At 41.2% G+C, this 20,256-nt stretch overlaps 1 protein-coding gene across 9 annotated transcripts in view; it reads left to right on the top strand.

Annotated features, from left to right (window-relative positions):
• Window positions 1-19,807, top strand: part of MAGI2 (membrane associated guanylate kinase, WW and PDZ domain containing 2) — a 675,431-nt gene extending 655,624 nt beyond the window's left edge. For 6 of the 9 annotated variants that reach the window (XM_054178160.1, XM_054178157.1, XM_054178158.1 and 3 more), the window contains one exon: window positions 17,901-19,807. In XM_054178160.1, the coding sequence (XP_054034135.1) occupies window positions 17,901-18,700 (800 nt within the window). In that variant the 3' untranslated portion in view covers window positions 18,701-19,807. Of the gene's footprint in view, window positions 1-4,297; window positions 4,409-17,900 lie in introns of all 9 variants that reach the window. The other 3 variants (XM_054178163.1, XM_054178161.1, XM_054178162.1) reach the window with 2 other exon arrangements.
• Window positions 19,808-20,256: the final 449 nt, after the last annotated feature.

Here is a 20,256-nt window from a genome sequence, read left to right as displayed (position 1 = left end):
TAAAGTCACCTCCGCTGAAAGTCAGCGCTTTACTGGCTGTCAGTAGACATGGTAATTGCACCTCCTTGTCTAAAGCAGAGCTAGTTCTATGGCTGAAGCAACACCTGAGATAGTATTTGTTGCATTTTCTCCAGATTTCAAGAGCTTCTGAATATGGACAGCAAGGATGGGCCATAGCCTGTTCATCCAGTGATAAAGTTATTGAGCTGTACTTTCGATAAGTAGGAATACAGTCAATATGGCTTGCAGGGATTGCAATAAATTGGTACTAAGACATCTAATATGAATTTTAACCAGTGTATTATCCTTTCAGAGAGAAATTTTAATGAAGGAACAAACATCCAAGACTAATATAGTGGTAGAAATCATTCTCTAAAGGTAGAACCACATTCCACGTGTTCTCTGGATCCTTAGAAAGCAACTGAATGTAAGGGGGGTCACAGGAGGCTGCTATGAGCAAAGAATCAATTGCAGTTCAGATCCATGCCAAAGCATTTAAACCTCGATTTACAGGAGATCCAAAACACATTTCTATGTTTATATAATCTTTCAGATCTGTGCCTTATTCCAGAGTCATAAGAAAATGGAAATAGATATACTATAAGTTCAGTGGAAATAGCATTGTTTGGAGAAAAGAAATCTCCTGCAGAGGTGGAAATGTACACAAGCCTTCCCCTCCTCAGAAGAACAGGAGCAGAAAATACAGATAAATCATTACAAATCCAGGCACAGTTTATAGCCCTAACTGAAAGCAATGAGACTTTACAGGACTGTTCAAAGCCAGGGTCACCATTTGGAGAGACATTTGGAATGCTTAGCATTAGTTGTGTAGAAATGCAGATTACTGCAAAATAAGAATTGCTACAAAGAGCTGCTTTAGATCAGATCATTTAGATCAGATTGTCACAGTAAGCTCAAGGACAAAGTATTTCTGACAACAGCAAATAAACTAGTCAGTATTTAGTAGTTCCCTCTTCTTCCCACCAGAGTTGCACAGTTGGGATGTGACAGAATTGATTGGAGCTCTTTTTATTGACATAATCAGTCTTATTTTCTTTCTCTAGTATTTTTTTTCTTTTTTTTTGTCTAGTTAGTACATTTCAGAAATTTTTCCTATTAAGGTCCAACTCTGGAGACCATCAGTGGGAAATAACACTTAGCTGAGTATGAAAATGCAAAGCTGGAGGACTGAGCTTCACAGATAGTGTGGCCAGCCAGAGCAGGGAAGTCATTTTTCCCCTATACTCAACACTGGTTAGACCACACCTTGAGTAGTACTGTGTCCAGTTCTGGGCTCCTCAGTTTAAGAAGGACATTGAGATACTTGAATGTGTCCAGAGAAGGGCAATGAGGCTGGTGAGAGGCCTCGAGCACAAGCCCTACAAGGAGAGGCTGAGGGAGCTGGAGTTGTTTAGCTTGGAGAAGAGGAGGCTCAAGGGAGACCTTACTGCTGTCTGCAACTACCTGAAAGGAGGTTGTAGCCAGGTGGGGAGGGTTGGTCTCTTCTTCCAGGCAACCAGCAACAGAACAAGAGGACACAGTCTCAAGCTGCTCCAGGGAAAGTTTAGGCTCGAGTTGAGGAGAAAATTCTTCAGAGAGAGTAATTTGCCACTGGAATGTGCTGCCCAGGGCAGTAGCGGACTCACTGTACCTGGAGGTGTTCAAAAAAAGGATTGTATGTGGCACTTGGAGCCATGGTTTAGTTGTCATGAGGTGTTAGTTATTAGGTGATAGGTTGGACTTTGCGATCTCTGATGTCTTTTCCAACCTGGTTGATTCTGTGATGATGTAAATTCCAGAGCTATGTTTCTGCTACTACCAAATATGGCAGCATGTATTTAAGTGGAAGGAAAATCAGTGTTTGAATGATGATATGACTGATGTCAGTAAAAGCAGTATTGAAGAAAAATGATCAATGCTAAGAAATTGATCTATGAAAGAAAAGCATGTATACTGTAAAAATGCAAGCACTCAGTGAAGCTCCTAGAAGGATGTAAATCTCCTAAATGAGTTATGTCAGTTTATGCTGCCTGGAAATCTGTCCCTACAAGTACATCTCTGAAAATTCTGGCTGAGCTGAAGCAGTATTCAAACCTAAGGGAAGAAATAAAGTGTGTTGCAAATGCATCATTTACCTCACCTCCAGCTGCTGATTTTGCTTGGAAACAAATTCCAGAGATCTGAGAGCACTTTAGAGGAAGAAACCCCAGTAGTGTGCCCAGTAGCATCAGAATATGTAAGAAAGAGCATAGATGTGATTAATGCTCCAAAACAATAGCTGATGACACAGGAGGGTGCAACAAAAGCGGCTTAGAAAACAGATGCTTGATCGCTCATCACCTCAGAACATGTTTGCTGAGGGTAAGGCTAGCCAGAGGAACTTTGCTTCTACTGGAAGTGAATTATCACAGCTCATCCAAACCCAAATAACAGCAGCAACATCTTTCATAGGAAATAGTCTGCCAGCCTCGTTCTCCAAAGAACCAAGTCACGGTAGGAAATCATATTACTGTGGAAGAAAGGCTGGAAGTACTGCTGGGAATCCTGATCCTGGAACTAGCTCCCAGGGAGTCTGGTTGGACAGAGTGTGAGTGTAATCTCCACCTAAGAGGTTATTGACCTCATCAGGAGCTGCTGGGTGTGCAGCTCTTCTAAAAGTCTGTCTGCTCACACTGTGGGAGCTTAATTACAGACCCCCATGTATTTCAGGCCATAGCCACAGCTGTGTGAACACCATGAGAAGGACATAGCGCAGCTAAACATCCAGATACAGAATCTATAAAGGCAAGGTGTGGGAAAACTCTGCACACAACCTCAAGACAGTAACAGTAAAGATCAAATAAAACTTAGAAATCACAGCCTCTCCCTCCAGCAATGAGTTCTACAAGAGCCCCAGGAAGCTACATTTTCCTTTGAGAACAACCACTGTTTTCTCTAAACAGTTATGGAAGAAGGTCCCTAGGAAAGCCTGAGGTGTTTTGTTCTCAGTCCCAGCAGTCCTGGCAGCTTGCTTCATCTGGCTTACTGTGCCTAGCCCTTCGTGACTGGAGCTTTCGTCACTCTAAACTACAATAAAATATATCAGTTCCTATGAGTATCTGAAAGCTATGAATTTTGTAACCAAATAGTTGCAAACAAGGTATAAATGTGGAGGAGGCTGTGACACCGTCAACTCTTGCATGCAGACACCATCCCTCCCGCAAGGCACAACTTCCTGCCCCAGATGATTTCTGTCTGGCACTGCAGAGGAAGCAGAAACACTGAATTTCACTTATGAAGAACACCTAAAAGAAAGCTAATTCACTTGAGTTCCTGCTTTTACAGAAGGACTTCAAGTTTGGTAGTGTTTTCACATAGTTTTAAGTTGATGAAGAGCTCCTGCAGAAAGTTGTGTTTGAGACTCTAGCCCATTCATACTGAGATTTTGGAAAGCATTTCCAGTCCCCTTTCTCTGGATCTGCCTGTGAGTATGTTAGGTCACGACGTGATAGTTACACAGAGTCTCAAGAACCAGAGTCAGGGATGTTTGGTGAATAATGAATCTGTGCCATGGGGCTGCTTGCTGTGTTGTGGATGTTCACAGCAGTGATTCTTTCCCTCTCCCACCAATGCCTGTTTGACTTCATGAAAAGCTATGTGTGTTGCACATTTTTTGAATCTCTGTTGCTCGATAGGAAGCTAAATTATACACAAAACTCATCCCGCGGGTTCCTGACATTCAGGTGATTTTACAGAACTAGAGTTTAGATTCAGTTTTGGCTACGTAAGGGAGGGAGAACTCTTCCTCCTGTGTGCAAAAAGTAAAGTTTCAGTGTACATAAAATCATTGCTGGTTCACAGCAATGATTCTACACGTTGTTTAACAGTAAGTCACTTCTGGGCCTTGAAGAAACTCTCAGCTCATGTTTCAGCATCACTCCACCAACAAACCCAAAAAATGTCAGAGTTGATACCAATACAGGGATTAGTCATACAAATAAACAGACACTGTTCTGCAATGCATTAAACTATTTGCTTTTGATTTGTTATGACTCCTTCAGAGAGCACCTCAAGATGTTTTGTCTATCCATAGTCCAGGTGAATCTATGGCCTGAATATATGTGCACAGTAGTTTCAGTCATCCACTAATATTTAGACTCACAGCATGCTTATTTTCTTAGCTTTGCAGAAATACTTCTTTCCTGTTACATATAAACTTTTTACTCAGCTGTTCTAAACTTACTAAGAATTCTCTGCTTTAACAATAATAAAATATCTGTATGTCACTGGTTCTGTTAATTCTAATGATTGGTCCTAGGCTGTTCCTCCCCTTCCTTTAGGAATGGTACCTTCCAGTCTCTCCATGTGCATGAAAAGTGACAAGCATGGGTCCCCATATTTCTACTTATTGGGCCACCCTAAAGACACGGTTTGTAAACTCTGCATGTATATTATCTTTCTCTAATATGCTTTTGTTTCTCACAACTGGTCATGGAATCTTTTCCAGAACTTTCTTACGTGCTAGCTCACTTAATAATTTCTACAGTATTCAACTTTTATTTCATAACTGACTGAGATGTCAAAGAAGCTATGCACTTTACAAATGTCTTTTAATATCCTGGGTAACTGGCTTTTTCTGTTACACTGCTGCTAGTGCTGGAAACACCGACATAGGTCTGATATAAATGTGACAAAAATTTACGTTCTGAATATGACTTTTCAGGTAGAAAATCATAAACTTTTGAGAACCAAAGCCATAATTTTCCCCTTCCTTATGGTACTTGCCTTGCAAAAATGTTAGCAATGTGAAGGTGAAAGTTAGATGCTGATCTCACACAATATTTATAGGTAGCCTCTTGAAGAAACAACTAATGCAGAATTGAAGATTTCTGGTCTTGCTGCAAGGCAATACTCATTTTTTAAACCCAGAGGCTACACTGAATTTACACATAGCACACTGCACTTGATTCAAGCTGCTGTCTTCACAAATCAGATCCCACTGCACAAATTATCCAGACACATAAAATGTGTAAAACAGAGTCATGGCCAAGAAAGGATACCTGGAAAGCAAAGGAAAACTTTCCTGTATTTTATTTCTTGATTGCTGTCATGAAAGAAATCAAGAGTGTTCAGATGTGTTCAGTCTGTTGATTTTGCTAAAAACACAAAGCCTGCCTCACACTGTTGAAGGAGACAGCTTGGGAATACAAAGGGAGTTATACCCAAAGGTATCCTCCTAGCCTTTGAGCTTCAAGCAGGTCCCCCACTGGGACGCCTACAAAATCCCTGCCCTCAACACCCAGGCACTAAGCTTTGCTCAAGTTCTAAGCCTTTGCATGCATTTCCCATTGCAGCTTTTTTATGCCTTTTTTGACACAATCATGTCCCTATATTTCCTAGTGCAGAGCTGGGCACACACAGAGGGCCCCTGAAAATCGTACCTATGCAGTTCAAGGGTGTACATCACCATTGGAGACCTTGTAACAGCAAAGAAATCCCTGCATGGTGTCAAAATCCAAACTGCACCAATCCTTGCAGTCATTTTCACCTTACTTCTGCTAGCTCATCAGTAAAAGCAGTTCATGAGGTTAAAGGTCCAAGCTGATACTGGGGGCATTTTTCAAATCCTAGTCGTACAGTATAGGAAGCTCAGCAAACTGCAGTTCCACCACAAGTGTTAGATATTTATAACCACAACTTTCTGTGCACTATCTTTGGGGTTTCCTCCTATAGTAGAACAGACACAGGGAATAAGTTTTCATTTTGCTTTGCTTTGTTTTGTTTTTTCCTGAAATAAGTAAAAATGTAAATCCTTTATAAGTACAGGTACAGTCAGTTTTGCACAGTCACTTACCTGTGAATGGTTCTGATTTGGCAGGACATATTAAGACAGAATTTTATCTGTGTAAAATCTGTCCAAGAAAAGCAAAAGCAATTTAGTTTGGGTCAGTAGCAATACCAAAAGACTTGCTTGATAAAAAAACCCAATATCAGGTCAAATGAAAATGTGTTATAAAATGTTTCTATTTCAGGTGTTTTCAATGGAGGAGTTGAGAGGGAAAAGGTTTTCCTAAAGAAAATCCCAGAAAATGCCTCAGTTTTGCAATGGGGCTTTTCCCAAACACCATTTTGGCTGTGTTACTGTTCATTAGAACACTGCCCAAGGATGTCAGTCATTTTCTGATGCACAAGAGATGTATTGACCACTTTAGCATGCCTTAGGAGAGGCCCCTACCATAGTATCAGAGTGTAGGCTGCATCTCTCCCCCAGGAATCGTTCCATTTTGTATTAATAGTCACTTAAGGAAGATGATCAGCAGCTGTATCTCACTTGAAGTTAGGTAGAGCACAGGAGAGAAGCAGATTCTAGAAGGCTGTTTAGAGAGTACCTCCAGCTCAAGGGAAACCTGCCTGTGCTTCCTTGCACCGTGGGTTTGACAGTCCTTACTAACAACCACTGCTTTTATATTTGCAAAAACAGATGACTGATTGGGAGCTAATACTGTGTTTTAATTGTTTGAATACAGTCAAATTCTTCAGAAATGTCCAGTCAGCTGAAAACTGCATTTCTCTACTTCTTTAACTCTCTTAAAGTGTCTGAAGCTTTTATGTTTGTCTAAAAAAATGGCTAAAGCATCTTGACCCCTCCTACCTGTTCAGAGTACTGATTAAGTAGTCTAGTTCATCCTATTTTTAATGCTCATTTTGTAAATCTCTAGAGCTAAGGTTGAGTGTTATTTGAAACTCAAGTGCCCATATATCATTCATCTGATGTGAGTGCAAAAATCAATAGTCATCTTGGAAAAGTGTCCTTTCCTTCTGTGACCACCTTGGTGGAACTGCAGACATTCATTCATATTCCTTCTGCATTTCCAATACCACCTTTTTTTTTTCTGGCAATACCAACTTAATTTCAGGAACCTGTGGTGTGTAAAAAACAAACAAACCAAACCAAAACCCTAACTAAATGAATCAATGTGTTTGTTAATGAAATGGTCCTAAAACCATCATGCAGTTTGAATGTGGGCTCCCAAAGGTTCTAGATGTTTTATTGCTCTGTGGGTACAACTAAGTCAAGGACAAAACTGAATATTACATTTAGCTTTAAAAACATGTCTTTAGTATTTAACAAGTATGTAGCAGCTGGCAAGAAAGTGGACCATCCTCCTGTTAAATAACAGTGGCTGTGCATGGATATGAGGGTGTGTACAGTTATTTCTGTCTTACAGCAAACTTCTGTTTTACAAGATACGTAGACCTTTCACATAGGTATCCCTTGAAATACAAACCAGTATCGAAAGGAAGAGGAACATATGGGAAGACATTTTCAGGTGCTTAGCAATGTTTTGATCTTCTAAAGAAACAATACCTTTTTCTTACTTGAGTACTTTCCATAGTCTTAAACGTTGCTTTGGCAATTATACTTCCAGTGGCTTTGGACAGTCCAGCAGAATTCTCTCCCTCTTCCTCCATCCGTAGAATGAGGATAGTGATATTTACTTACCTCTCTAATGGAAATGCTATGGGATTAATTATTTAATGCTTGAAAAGCACTTGAGAGATTAAAATTCCTAGTTGACTCCTCAGTATTATTCTTAAAGCAGACCCTCAGTAATCCATGCACTTTTTGTAATCTACACCAAAATTGGCTGTCTCTCCCACATCTGAACAAAGATTTAATAATAAGGCTGTTGAGCAAGTTCTCTTGTTGCTAAGGCTTAATTATTATGCTATAACATTCTGGAGTAGGTTTACTAATACAGTGTAAAGTGTAGATAATTGCAGCTAAAGTACAGTGACTAAAGCAGATGAACAAATATCCCTGTGTTTGTTCACATGAGATGGCAAGCAGACTTACCAGCAAAAAAAAAGTCCCACCCACAAATCTTTTTCTCACTCTTTTTTGGTGGCTTCCTGTGTTTCAGTCAAGTTGATGTTATTAGAAGAGAAGCACCCCTGCGACCTAGCCCAATAATCCTCACACTGAGGTGGTGCAGTAACCAGCAGCACTTCAATGGCTCAGCTCCAAGGTATCTAAAACTGGTTCCACATAGAATCATTACAGTGGAAAAGTGCCTTAAGATCAAGTCCAATCATTAAGCTAACACTACCAAGTCCACCACTAAACCATATTGTAAGCACCTCCAGGGATAATGACTCAACCACTTCCCTAGGCAGCCTTTTGCAACAGGTAACAGTGTCCAGCACCGTTTTCTGCATTTCCCCAGAGGGTGGCAGAGCCTGGCATCTACATATTTAAGCAAGCGGTGGTCTGGAGAGGTCAAACTTCATACTCTTTAGATGCAATCAGAAATTACTCTATGTCATCCTCCAGATTCACATGACCAAGAACATTTTATCTTTATATCTTCTGACAGACTCCATCAGTTGAACTTGGCTTTGAACTCATTTACATGCTCTTTTAATTGATCTGTGGTTATCCAGGTAGAAAAACTGACTTTTTAACTTGCTTGAAAGAATCTATAAAAAGCTATCAGCCCTTTTAGAGACAAAAGAAAGTAAAACCTGATACAAAATTACAAGAGGCAGTGAAGCTGTATCAGAAGGGCCTTGCCAGCAGCCTGATGCTATGATAAGAATAAATTAATCTAATGGTCCCGCTTATGACATTCATTGTTGGCATCTGAAATGTGATGAGTCTAAATTGTCACATGACATAAAATCCTCTCATTCCAACTACTGGAGAGGAGGAGGCAAGCTTTATCCATAAAGGATCATGCAGAGGGTCCTGCCTCTGCCCCTCTCTCGCTCTGCTATCCCATGGTACAATTCCCAGCTGATGCTCTGTAGCCTCTGTCAGATTTCTTATAGCCTTATACTCCTTACTTGGACGAAACCCCCAAAACTAAATGAACACTAAATGAACGTGATCACAGAGCATGCTGTCTTTTGGTGTAATACAGCATCCAAGAATTTTAAACATCTGGGGTTTCTAACAAGATGTAGGTTGTTTCCTCTTGAGGAATATCACAATGTGCAATTCATTTCCTTGTGCACTTCCAACTCATTACACAGTTTTCAGAGAATTGTCTCAGCATCCAAAAGATACCGACTACCACAGCAGCCCCAACAGCAAGCATGGTCCCAGGGTCAGCTTTGCCCCTTCAGTGCCCAGCAGCCTCCAGTCTGGAAAGAGACAAAACTAATTGATCTTTGAGGTCTCTTCCAACCTTGGTGATTCTGTGATTCTGTAATTCTGCAGCTTCTACCCTAGGCAGGATGTGAATACTTATTAGTGACCTTTGTAAATAAGGATATGTTCAAAACAAGTTTCCTGCTGAGATGTTAAGTAAGAACCAGCAACACTCAGCACCTGCCAGAAACAAATTTCTAGAAGCATTTCACATACAGTCAAAATGCTCTGAATTCCTCACTTCTATATACTATCTACATCCCTTTAATAATGGCAGCTATTTATTGATGAGACAGGATATGATGCCTTCCCTTAATGCCCTTTTTAGCTGTGATAGTTAATGATTTTAATATTTAAGTTTAATTAAGTGTGTGATATCCAACTCTTAAATTATTCAGTCTCTGCAGAATGTTTTTCATTAATACCACACATTCTATTAACATATTTATGAACACCTTTTATGACTTTATGTGGCTTAATTCTATTAATAAAAACTAATTTTAAAGTCGTTATGTTCTTTAATTATACAGTAACTCACGGTGTAGATTTTCCCGCTCCAGCATGGCTCTGGAAGAGAACTGTCGAGGTTTCTGAAGTTTCTGTTCTACTGCCTGGCCACAAGGGAAAAAACAAAGCCTTCTTTACTGAGGGGATGAGTAACTCTGACCTGATTAGATATGTGAGATGCTCAGGACTTCCTAAAGGGTACCAAGCCACCTGAAGGACCTAGTAAATGATAACGAATGGTTAGGACAGCATCACTCAAGGCTAGCACTTGGACTGTCCGTAGACTTAACAGTGCCACTGCAGAGGATAAAAACACTGCACTGGCTGCAAATTTCATGTCACCCATTCACAGTATTAGTGAGTAATCCTGCAACAGTTATGCAGCACATTAACTTGATTCAAGGAAAAATCAAATTTACCAAGTTCTCCCAGATTACTAATCAGTCACTGGTTTAAATATCTAATAAATAGGACTGTTTACTTGGATCCATATGTATTGAAAAAGCTAAAATGGGTCTTGGAATGAATGATAAAGTGCACTTGTAGTCATCTGGCCATAAGACTCACAGTTAGAAGACTATTAGAGTAAAATAGTAAATTGTTGCAGGTCTGGAATATAAGCGTAGATCTTGATTATTTTTTACCTTTCTCATTCTGCACTTTAGGGTACTTTTTTCTGCATAGAAAAATTGCCCTTTATTGTTCTTCTTGTTGTAAGGGGAGTGTTAAAATTACCTTGTATTTGTAAGGTGTGACTGATGTTGTTTGAGAGCACCAAATGGTGCAGAGCTTAGGCATTACTACAAAATCACAATGAGTTGCTTATGGTTGTGATTTACATTTAATGAGTGAACAATAGCAGGGTAACCAGGAGAGGGCTAAAGCAGCACCCCAAGATCATCCAAATCTTGGAGACAACCCACTACACCAGCTCTCCAGGGCAGAAACTAAGTGCTTCTAAATTCATTAGTTATCTCCTGTATTGGCCTGAAAGGTCTCAGGCCACTTACTTGCAGTGACCTGGGCTGATGTGGGGCAAGAGATGTCAACACTCTGTCCATCCATTCAGCTTTAATCCACAGCCTCCACAAGGGGTTCCCAGAAGGAGCTCCCCAGCATTCAACAGAAGAGCAATCAACTATTTGCACAGGTCTTCTGAGACACATCTCTCTGACTCTGTAAGGCAATTAAATTATTATCTCAAGTGATTAGGACAATCAAATACTGGTAAAGCAGTGCCATAATTAAACAGCTAACTCAGGGAAAGAAATTTAATGAGGGTGCACTGAGTATCGTGTAGGATCAGAAACACTGCAGAATAAGAATGGGAGCTCTCCAAGTCAGATCAATCACTTCCCATGTTTCTTGGTTAATCATATTTAAAGAATACATTACATAAAGAAATCAAAAAGTCCTTTCATCCATCGCGCTCTCTGCAGAGTAAAGCCAGCACAGATCAGTGTGTGTGACTTTCTTGTTTCAAGAAAACATTCAGCATTCTTTTAAAGGGTCTTTTTTTTTTTCCTTGCAATGTGCATTTTTGCCCTCTCTGCCTCAAGTTTAAATTTTCCTTTTCTCTCTGTTCCCTTAGCTCCAAAACCAAGTAATATCATCTCCTGAGGTGCTGCAGATTTGGTCCTCCAAGCATAGCAAACAATTTGCTCTTTCTGAAGTGTATTTCAATACTTCTCACATTAGCACTCTCTGAACATGAAAGCAATTTTTCTAACAAACCTTTATGCAGAGTACAGCAATGGCAATGAAAGTGAATTTCACCTGAAATGAGATTGTTCAAAGTCTCATCTGATGGCCTTTGCAAGGACTCTGTGAACACACCTTCCATTTAATAGCTAGATAAAGTCTATAGTGGAAGGTGGATATAATGAAGATAAAGGAACTAAATTGTTGCTCATCAGTAATGCTTGGTGACATGAAAAGAAGCAGGGCATCAGAGCACCAATGGCACTGTTCTTGGTGACATCTACAGAAGCCATGACATGCCACCGCAGTAGTAGTGCCTCCCTTTTCCAATATTAGACCAGTGACAAAAATAAAAGTGCACAAAGACTTTGGTGACAGGGACACTAGGCCTGGCCTTGTTTCAGACTCCAAGCATCAGTCTTTTTTAACAAATCATTCTACTTCCTGAAAACACCAAGCACAAAATCCAGAAGTAAAAAATGCAGGGACTCAGATTCATGTTTGTTTTCCTGTAATCCTTCATGACTTTGTTAACTCACTGCGATTGCCCTGACCAGACAGCTTCAGCCTCTGCAAAAACATACAAGCAACTAAAAAAATTTCCACTATTAAGTAAAATTATCTTTACAAGCAATTACGAACGTTCAGAGTCACTATGACATTGCTGAGTACAAGCAGGCAAGCAGCATAATGAATGTGGTTACACTAAGATAGCAAGATGTTAGATTAGGTTTTCATTGCAAAACATCACAGTACCAAAGTGATCACTAGTTGCGTATGTAGGCAAGGAAATAAAAACATTTTGCACCCAGCACACACTGCCATCATAGCTTAAAAAAATTGTCAGGGCAGAGCTAATGGTGAAAAGTCTGTCCCATCTAGATGGTGGCTGAGCAAACAGGACAGTATCAGAGCAGAAAGCACCTAAAGTTGTTGGCTTTTATTTCCAGAGTTTTTGGTGTTCAGAGATCTGAACATGGATAAGTGCAGTGGAAAGGGTGCCAAGCAAAATGTATTTTGTAAGGAAACATTTGCATAGCAGTACTGAATAAATAGCAAGTGCAAATTCACAGCCAGAAGTACAGGGAGCCTGTAAGGTGGAGAGGCTGGTGGAAAGGGTGTCTTATCCTGTCACATCTGCATGAGGCTGACAGCTGGCCCGATGGTACCAAGAGCTTTTCCAACTGCTGAAACTTTAGAGAGTTATTTATTTGAGGAGATAAAGAGGAGCTGTGTGTCTGGGTTACAGAAGTTCCAGAATGACAGACTAAAGATTCTTTAAATATTCTGAAATATCCCTCCTTAGAGAGTGTTAAAGACAAGCTGCAGGAGACCAATGCAATCAAGAACATCACAGATATGTCAAGCTACAATGAGAAAGAGCCAAATGCATTCCTAGTGTAACACTTCTAACATTAGTGGATACTCACTAGGGGACAGTGTGTCCCCTGCTGTTAGCAGCATCTGTAAGAGCTGTTTGCCACCTTCTGGCAATATATCATTTCAGACAAAAAGCTTGATGTTTTCTCTTTAATCAAAAACTCTTTGATTCCCTAGGAAAATAATTCTGGGAAGACATGAAAACAGCAGCTTAGACATTTCAGGAAACATTTCATTCAGGCTTCTGAAAGCATTCAAAACTTGAATATATTGCTCATTATTCACATAATTTTGAAATTAAAAAAGCATTGAGAATTTATTGTACTTAAGCAATAAGTTGTGTCCTTTTTTTTTACTCTTAACATTACTATTAAATAAATTAAAATGTGTGCTTTATGGTCAATACTATCTGATGAAAAATCCCACGTTCTAGACTACTAAGCAATTGTTTAAAACATTGCGAGGTAAAAGGAGAACCCAGACAAAAATCCAAGGTCCAGCCTCTCTTGACTTGAGATCTTGAGAAAGCACATAAGCACAGCAAGACTAGACCTGGCAGAATCTTAGGAGGGCAGTCTGTAAACATAAATAGTGCGGGAAATTAAATACAATTATCAGGAGGGTGAGCTCTTTGCTCTCAGTACCTAGGCAATGCTCAGAAAGTAAGACAGGCAGACCTCTCTTCTTTAGCAACAAAGCCAAGTTTCTTTTGCTAGTAGTTCAGTTGGAAGCCAGCAGTAAGCACTAGTAGTCTTCTACTAGACTGGTAGTCTTCACAGGTAGAAGACTAGAATTTAGTTACTAGAGGAGCAAGTAGAGACAGGAAAGTAGCTCCCTCTTTACCGTTCCATTGCATGTGTGTAAGCTGACGGAGCAAAGCAAACAATTCATGTGTATGGCAGCTCTGCTGCAAACAAAAAATGCCTTTAGACAGAAAAGTTCTGCTTCTGATGTTTGCTTCTTGTCACTCTTCCTCCAAAATGGTTGCATTCAGCTCCTACACACTCAAGATCTTGTCTGTGGTGTCTCTACTCAGTTTACTCCTTGCCTGGGAGTTATGTCATACAGGTCGTAGGTGAGTCATTCTTACACATCTCATGGAGAAGTGCCACCAACCTGCATGCCAGTACCTTGTGGAAACTAAAAGCCACCCAGAAAACACCTGTCAAATTACACTGAATCAAGTGCCACCACAGAGACACAACGTAGTGCTGCTCCCAGCTCATTTATCTTGTCTAGATCAGGAGGTTGAGATTTTCTCCCTTCAAAGAAGGGAGGAAGGCATCTGTTAATCTTCAGTGAAATGTAGGCACCTTTGAGAAACAATTTTTCCCACTGTAAAAATGACTTCCCTAAGTCAGAAACAAATTTAAAACTACATCTTCCCTAAATCCCTCCAGCAGTTTTAACTGAATGTGATCTCCTCCACTGCTGCTCAGGGGTTCCTTGGGCACTAATGGTCCTATTAAACAAATATTGCCTTCAGTCCCTCCACAGGTGAAAAGAGGAAGAAAGTAAAATTTACCCTGTTTTGTCTCTGCTTTAGTAAATTTGTTTTGAGATGCTTTGGAGTAACAGATAGTAAAAGTAGGTTATGCTCCCAATTAACAAAAAGCTTTTATATAAAGCTTAAAAACTACATTCCAAACTCTTAATGTCTCTCCAAAATGCAGCTATAACCTCAGAAGAAGCCTAAAGAGAAATCATTCATTTGGTTGCTCTGCAGAGTACAACTTTGTGATTTTTCCCTCTGTTTACGTGGCATGGAAAAGCAATCATCTTAGTGCTGGTTGAACAAGTCTAAATGATCCTTTGTGGCTTGAACACAGCTCATTCTTTAAAAGGTTTTTCTTTTGAGCAACAAATTATTTAAATTACTGCACTTTAGTAATTTCCATGTTTCCCCATAATGGTCAAACATCAGAGGAAAGTTGGTCACAATACCCTCACATCAGTGTTTTCCTCACTAGCCAGTGACATATTGTAACAATGGCTTATTGCCATTAACATCTACCAAGGCTGAGGAATACTTTCTACATCATTTCATTTCATTTGAAAGAAAAAAAACAGATTGGGATTTGTGCTTAAACCTTATAGAGAGACATTTTGTCAGGCTCTTACCTGCAAACACGATTGCCACAGAGTAACAATGACAGCTTTATTGCAGGGTAGCTTTTCCCTGCAGCCACTGCAAATGCAGCCCATGTAGGTGCCTCCCCAGCAAGACCAAGCACAGTATTTTAAACAAACTGCAGCCAGTGCCTACCTGAAGATCTCCCACAGCCAAACTTCCCTTTAAGCTGTGGCTACAAGTCTTCTTGCTTAGCTGGCCAAGTTGTTGTTTTTCTTAGAGTTTTCTGATGGAGAGGCACAAATCCAGTAACACATAAGATACTGCATGCCCTAATTTATAGCTACCTATAGTTGCATATATGGGAGATACATTGATTCACTTTTCTTGAAGTAGGTTCTAACATGCTATGATTTCTCACTTCACCATTTGGTGGTTTTTTCCCTCCCCTCCACAAAAGAATCCCAGAATAGCTTAGTTTGGAAGGCACCTCAGAGATCATCTGCTCCAACCTCCCCACCATGAGCAGGGATACCGCTCAACTAGATTCAGCTGCTCAAGGCCACGGCCAACCTGGCCTTCAACACACCCAGGGAAGAGGCATCCACAACCTCCTGGACAACCTATTGCAGAGTCTCACCACCCTCGTACTGAAGACTTTCTTCCTAAAATCCAATCTAAACCTACACTCCCACAGCTTCAAACCACTCCCCTTTCTCCTGTCATTAGACACCCTTATGAAAAGTCCCTCTCCAAGAAAATAGACAAAAGAAAGCAGGGTAGAGAGGCAGGCCATTAATAAAGCAGTCCTCTTGTCTCTAAGGAATAAAACAGCAGGCCACTCACCCCCAGGTTTCCTCCCCTGAGCGTCCCACAAACAACTGCAATATTGTCCTTCGTGCTTCAGAGGAACTGCAGAAAGTGTTTGCCACTGGTTTTGAATGGTGGCCTCCTGGCTTACCCTCTCGGCTGAGAAATAGCTGATTTGAGCATAGTGACATGTTTTACACAGAGGCAATCTTGCTACCCAAAAGCATGTTGCTGCTCCAGGCCATTTGATGTCCCCAGTGTGCAGCTGCTATTTCCCAAAGTATCAAGCTATTGCTGTAACTTCCGATGCTCTCAGAGCTTTACACAAGATCTGGTAATGGCTCGATACTTATCACTGCCACTCAGTGAAAAGCTATCTCCTGGACAACTGGGAACCAAGGCTGTAGTTAAGTAAATTGCATTGGTGAGGCCAGTGCTCGGTACCACCTCTATCCTCCAGAGGCACAATATGCCATAAAAAGCACAAATTTAATTTTCTAAGGCCCAAAGTGGCTTGTTCAGTGCTAGCTCACAGACCTTGCCAGTGTGTGCAGGCAGCTTCATGGCTTTAAGAGCCAGGGCGGCGCCTGCTCCTCCCCATCAGGCACAGCCTGTAGGTCTGTGCCAGGAGGGGCAGCACTGAAGAGCAGAACAAGCCCAGCAAAGTCAATGCTTTTTGTACTCAAGCTTCCAAGAGATGATAATTCTGCATGCAGCAGCCTTCCTTGCCTTTTTTCTTGCTCAGGTTCCAAGCAGGGAGCAGATGGTACATTACTCAGCCTTAACTGGAGGGTAAGAAAGTGTGATTATTTTGGGTTTTTTAAAGCAAATTCAATTGAGACCCTCATCCCATTTAGATTCCCTGCTCAAAGTTTATTTGTCTTACAGAGAACTTGTACTTTCTATCCCTCTCAAATGCTAATCCTCTCCACACATATGCTCATTATGCAAAAGCATATGACAAATACCATCTGGGAAAATAAATAGCTCCTCAGCTAACTGCACTGCACACTCCCTTTACATCACCCACCTCACTATTGTCTCTCCTATTTTTATCTGCAAGACAGCAATCACTCAATCAAGCTATTAACTTCAAAGTGCTGTCTCAGGCAGACAAGCTGCAGATCTCAGGCTGGGCAGTAAAACCCATTCTGTTTTTCTGCATCTCCATGATAATTTGATAGCAGCCCTCACAGTGAGGACAATAAATGGATCTTTGAAATGACAGTTGATACTGCTGAGCAATCCTGTTCCCAACCCCAGAAGTACAAGCTTGTTTTTCAGCCAGAAGGTTACATTTTCTCCACCATCAAATATGCAGCTCTTGCCATGAGCTCCACCTCGTTTCCATGGATTCCCAAGACAGTCCTTCATCTCTGACAGATGATTGCTCCTACTGTTCAGAGCCAGGCACTGGTGCTAAATAGGGAATGACATTAGCCAAGTTCAGTGATTTCTCTAACCTCTGTGGTGATGGGTAAGAACAGGAGCCTTCATTAGTCATGATGGACTCGTTGGCTGACAGAATGTTAATCAGAAGAAATGAGGCTCCTGTATGCAGGAGAAAGGCATTTTGGAATACTCTGGCTTGTACCAATGGATTAGAAAAATCATCAGGTTTCAGCAAAGGAGATGGCTGTTTAGCTAAACTAAACAGCATCTGCACAATCGAACCATATTGTGTTGAGGCAAAGTAACCAGGAGAAAGTCAGAATGCACAGCCAGGAGGCTCAGCAGCTGACCCTGTGATAGGAAGGCAGAGCTTTGTAAGTATCCTGTAAGAACTGCTGGGCCCTAAACACTGCAATATTATATCTGCTTAGAAAAAATGTGAGACAGAATTCACTGATGACCTAATCCGTGTCAATTATTGTATGCTGGTAGGGACATGTTTAACAGAGAGAAAGTCCTTCTCATTTGTCCTCTGAGACAGTGCTGATACTGCCCAGCTAAGAAATCCATTTTATGGCCTCAAAAGAGGCAATCTGATTTCTTGAGCACATGCCTTTACCATTTTAATAATAATTTAGCATAGATGGAGGAAAGCAGAATCTGTGTGAAAACAGACTGTGGTTTCCAACATTGGCAGTTACCAGCCCTTTGGTTTTGCTTCTCCTTGAAGGGGAGGGTGGAAATTATTTTTGTTTCCTTCCCCCTTGACTTCTCTGGGAGTTTTGCCTCCCCTAAGGCAGAGGAATTTGAGTCTGGTTTGTGATTTGGGAGTTGCTCAGAATGCAGATCACAGATGCCTATGTTGTGCACACCCCACTAACTCCCTTCTCTTTGTTGTTACAACAGACGAACCAAGCTCCTGGAGCGCTCCCTCTGCCACCTCCCCAGGTCTGCCGGAAGTAGCTCTTTCCCTCGACGACATAATCTCACCATTATCTTCATCACACATAGCCCCACCCTCTGACCCTTCTCACCAGATAAGCCCAGAGCCAACATGGGATATCAAGAGGGAACATGACGTAAGGAAACCAAAGGAGCTTTCGGTGAATGGTCACAAAAAGAAAAGGTTAGGAGAACAAAGAGAAAGGTCAGCAAGCCCTAAGAAGGTAGACAGGTCAAAGCATGAAGAGGCTTCTTGGAAAGGATATTCAGAAGGCAAAAGTAAGACCATCGATGGTGGCAGGCCCACCTCAGAAAGTCAAGTGGTGGGACACAGCATTATGATCGAGGCTGGCACAAGAGAACACATGTGTGCTGAAAACAGTGATGAACAGTTTGAGAGGATGAGGAAGCCAGAAAGCAAGAGAGGAGGATCTCTTAGCAAAAGAGAAGATCACAAATCTACCACTACCAGTGAGAAGAAGTCAGCTGCAGCGTCCGACCATGGCAAGCTTGATACAGGTGCTACCAAGATGTACAGTAGCAACCGCTGCAGCTCGCCTACAATTGATATGGACCACAGCCAGAGGGACCCTGATGGGAAACCCAACGAGTTCCCCAGAAAGGGCCATCTCCACTCCATTAGCACTCGCAGCACCAACACCACAGTTCGGAAGGCAACAGTCTCACCAGGGCCATGGAAAATCCCCGGCTCAGATAAGCTACCGAGCGTCCTGAAGTCTGGTACTTCTGCCATGAGCAGATAAACAAAGGACTGTTGCCCTCTGTCTCAAACTGACACAGAACATTCTTCTTAGTTTTTGTCTCACATTGGTTTTAATTTATTTTAACTATCACACATACACACAAAGCATTGAGGAATGAAAACATTGGTGTGCAATCCCATGACAGCGTGCACAGTATCTGACAAGTTCAAAAGCATTCAGTCAACACGGAGATTTAAAACCGACCCTAAAGTCCTGGTTCCATTGTAGGGACTTTGGCAGCTATGGAAGAAACCAAAATAATGAGAAGGAGAGTGCAGTGTAGCTTTAGCATTTTTTCCCCCACTGCATGAAGGACTTGGATTTCATTCAAACTTTATCTCAAGAAACTGGAACAAGTTAGAGCAATCACAAACTGGAACATCGCCTTAAATAAAACTGCACGGAGCAAGCTGAAACCGAGAGAAGATCTTTTCGTGGAGCTAAAATGTTGTAAATAAATTGTTCTCAACGTATCTAGACAGGGGTTAAAGGGTTTCTTTGAAGCATCATTTGGAACTGTACACCCATGACACATCTCCACTGTTAACACTTTGGGATAGTCCATGTGATACCCTGTAGCACAGTTCATTGGGCGCTACGGGAGGAGTGGGGAATCCAGTGGATGAGTTTCTGTGATACCATTTTACTGCCATTTTTGTGAGCAAACCACATTTCTGTACCTTGGAAAGGAGTTAGGGTGGAGTTGTATTCGCAAAGTATCCTCAAAAGCGATTTGTTACAGGTTCCCCAAATCCTGCAAGGTAGCACACAATCCAATTGGGCAGGCTCGAAACCCAGAGGTCTGCAAGGCCCTTGCAATGAAAGGAAGAGTGCTACAGAGAAAAAAGCTGCAGTTTCCTTAAGGAAAGGCCTTTTCCTCCTGCAGAAATCGAGAGCTTCACTTAGCAACAGTGCTATGTTTCATACTCATCTGCATTTATTTAGGACACTCACCTTCCATCCCTCAGTCTGGCAGAGCAGGTGCCTCTTCGGCACACGTTAACAATAATTAGACTGGTTTCTGAAATACAGTTGTTGGTGTCCTCATTCAGTAAATTTGATTTATTTCCATTATAATGGTCTCCATTTTATCATTTCTTCCCTACACCCCCCATCCCCCTCCCCCTTTTCTTTTTTTTGGTCTTTTTTGCGTGTCTGTTTTCAATTTCAAGCCTTAAGTGCCAGGTAAACATTCCAGTCTGCCTTCACAGGAAATAACTCCGAGTTCAGTCATTATCTTGTTTTACAAAGATGTGTGTCTGTGTGTCTGTGTAAGTGTGCATATGCTTATCTGTCTGACAGAATTCAAACCAAAATCCTGGGCAATAATGCATTGGTGATTAAAAACAAAAAACAACAAAAAACCCCACCCAAACATGAAGCTAAGTACTGTCAAAAATTCATATTTCAAAATTAATGTTCTCTAGCAATCTTAGTTCCTCACATGCTCTGCTGACAAATTAGATTGAGATTGGCTTTGTTCCAAGAAATTAGCACATTACTGTATGTCTCGAACATTGCACTGGATTGAGAAATTTATAGGCATGTTTCTTCCT

This window comes from Dryobates pubescens, chromosome Z, assembly GCF_014839835.1.
Source record: "Dryobates pubescens isolate bDryPub1 chromosome Z, bDryPub1.pri, whole genome shotgun sequence".
Classification (NCBI taxonomy): Eukaryota; Metazoa; Chordata; class Aves; order Piciformes; family Picidae; genus Dryobates; species Dryobates pubescens.
The sequence above is the reverse complement of the archived record's forward strand: the minus strand, read 5'-3'. Positions and strand labels throughout refer to the sequence as shown.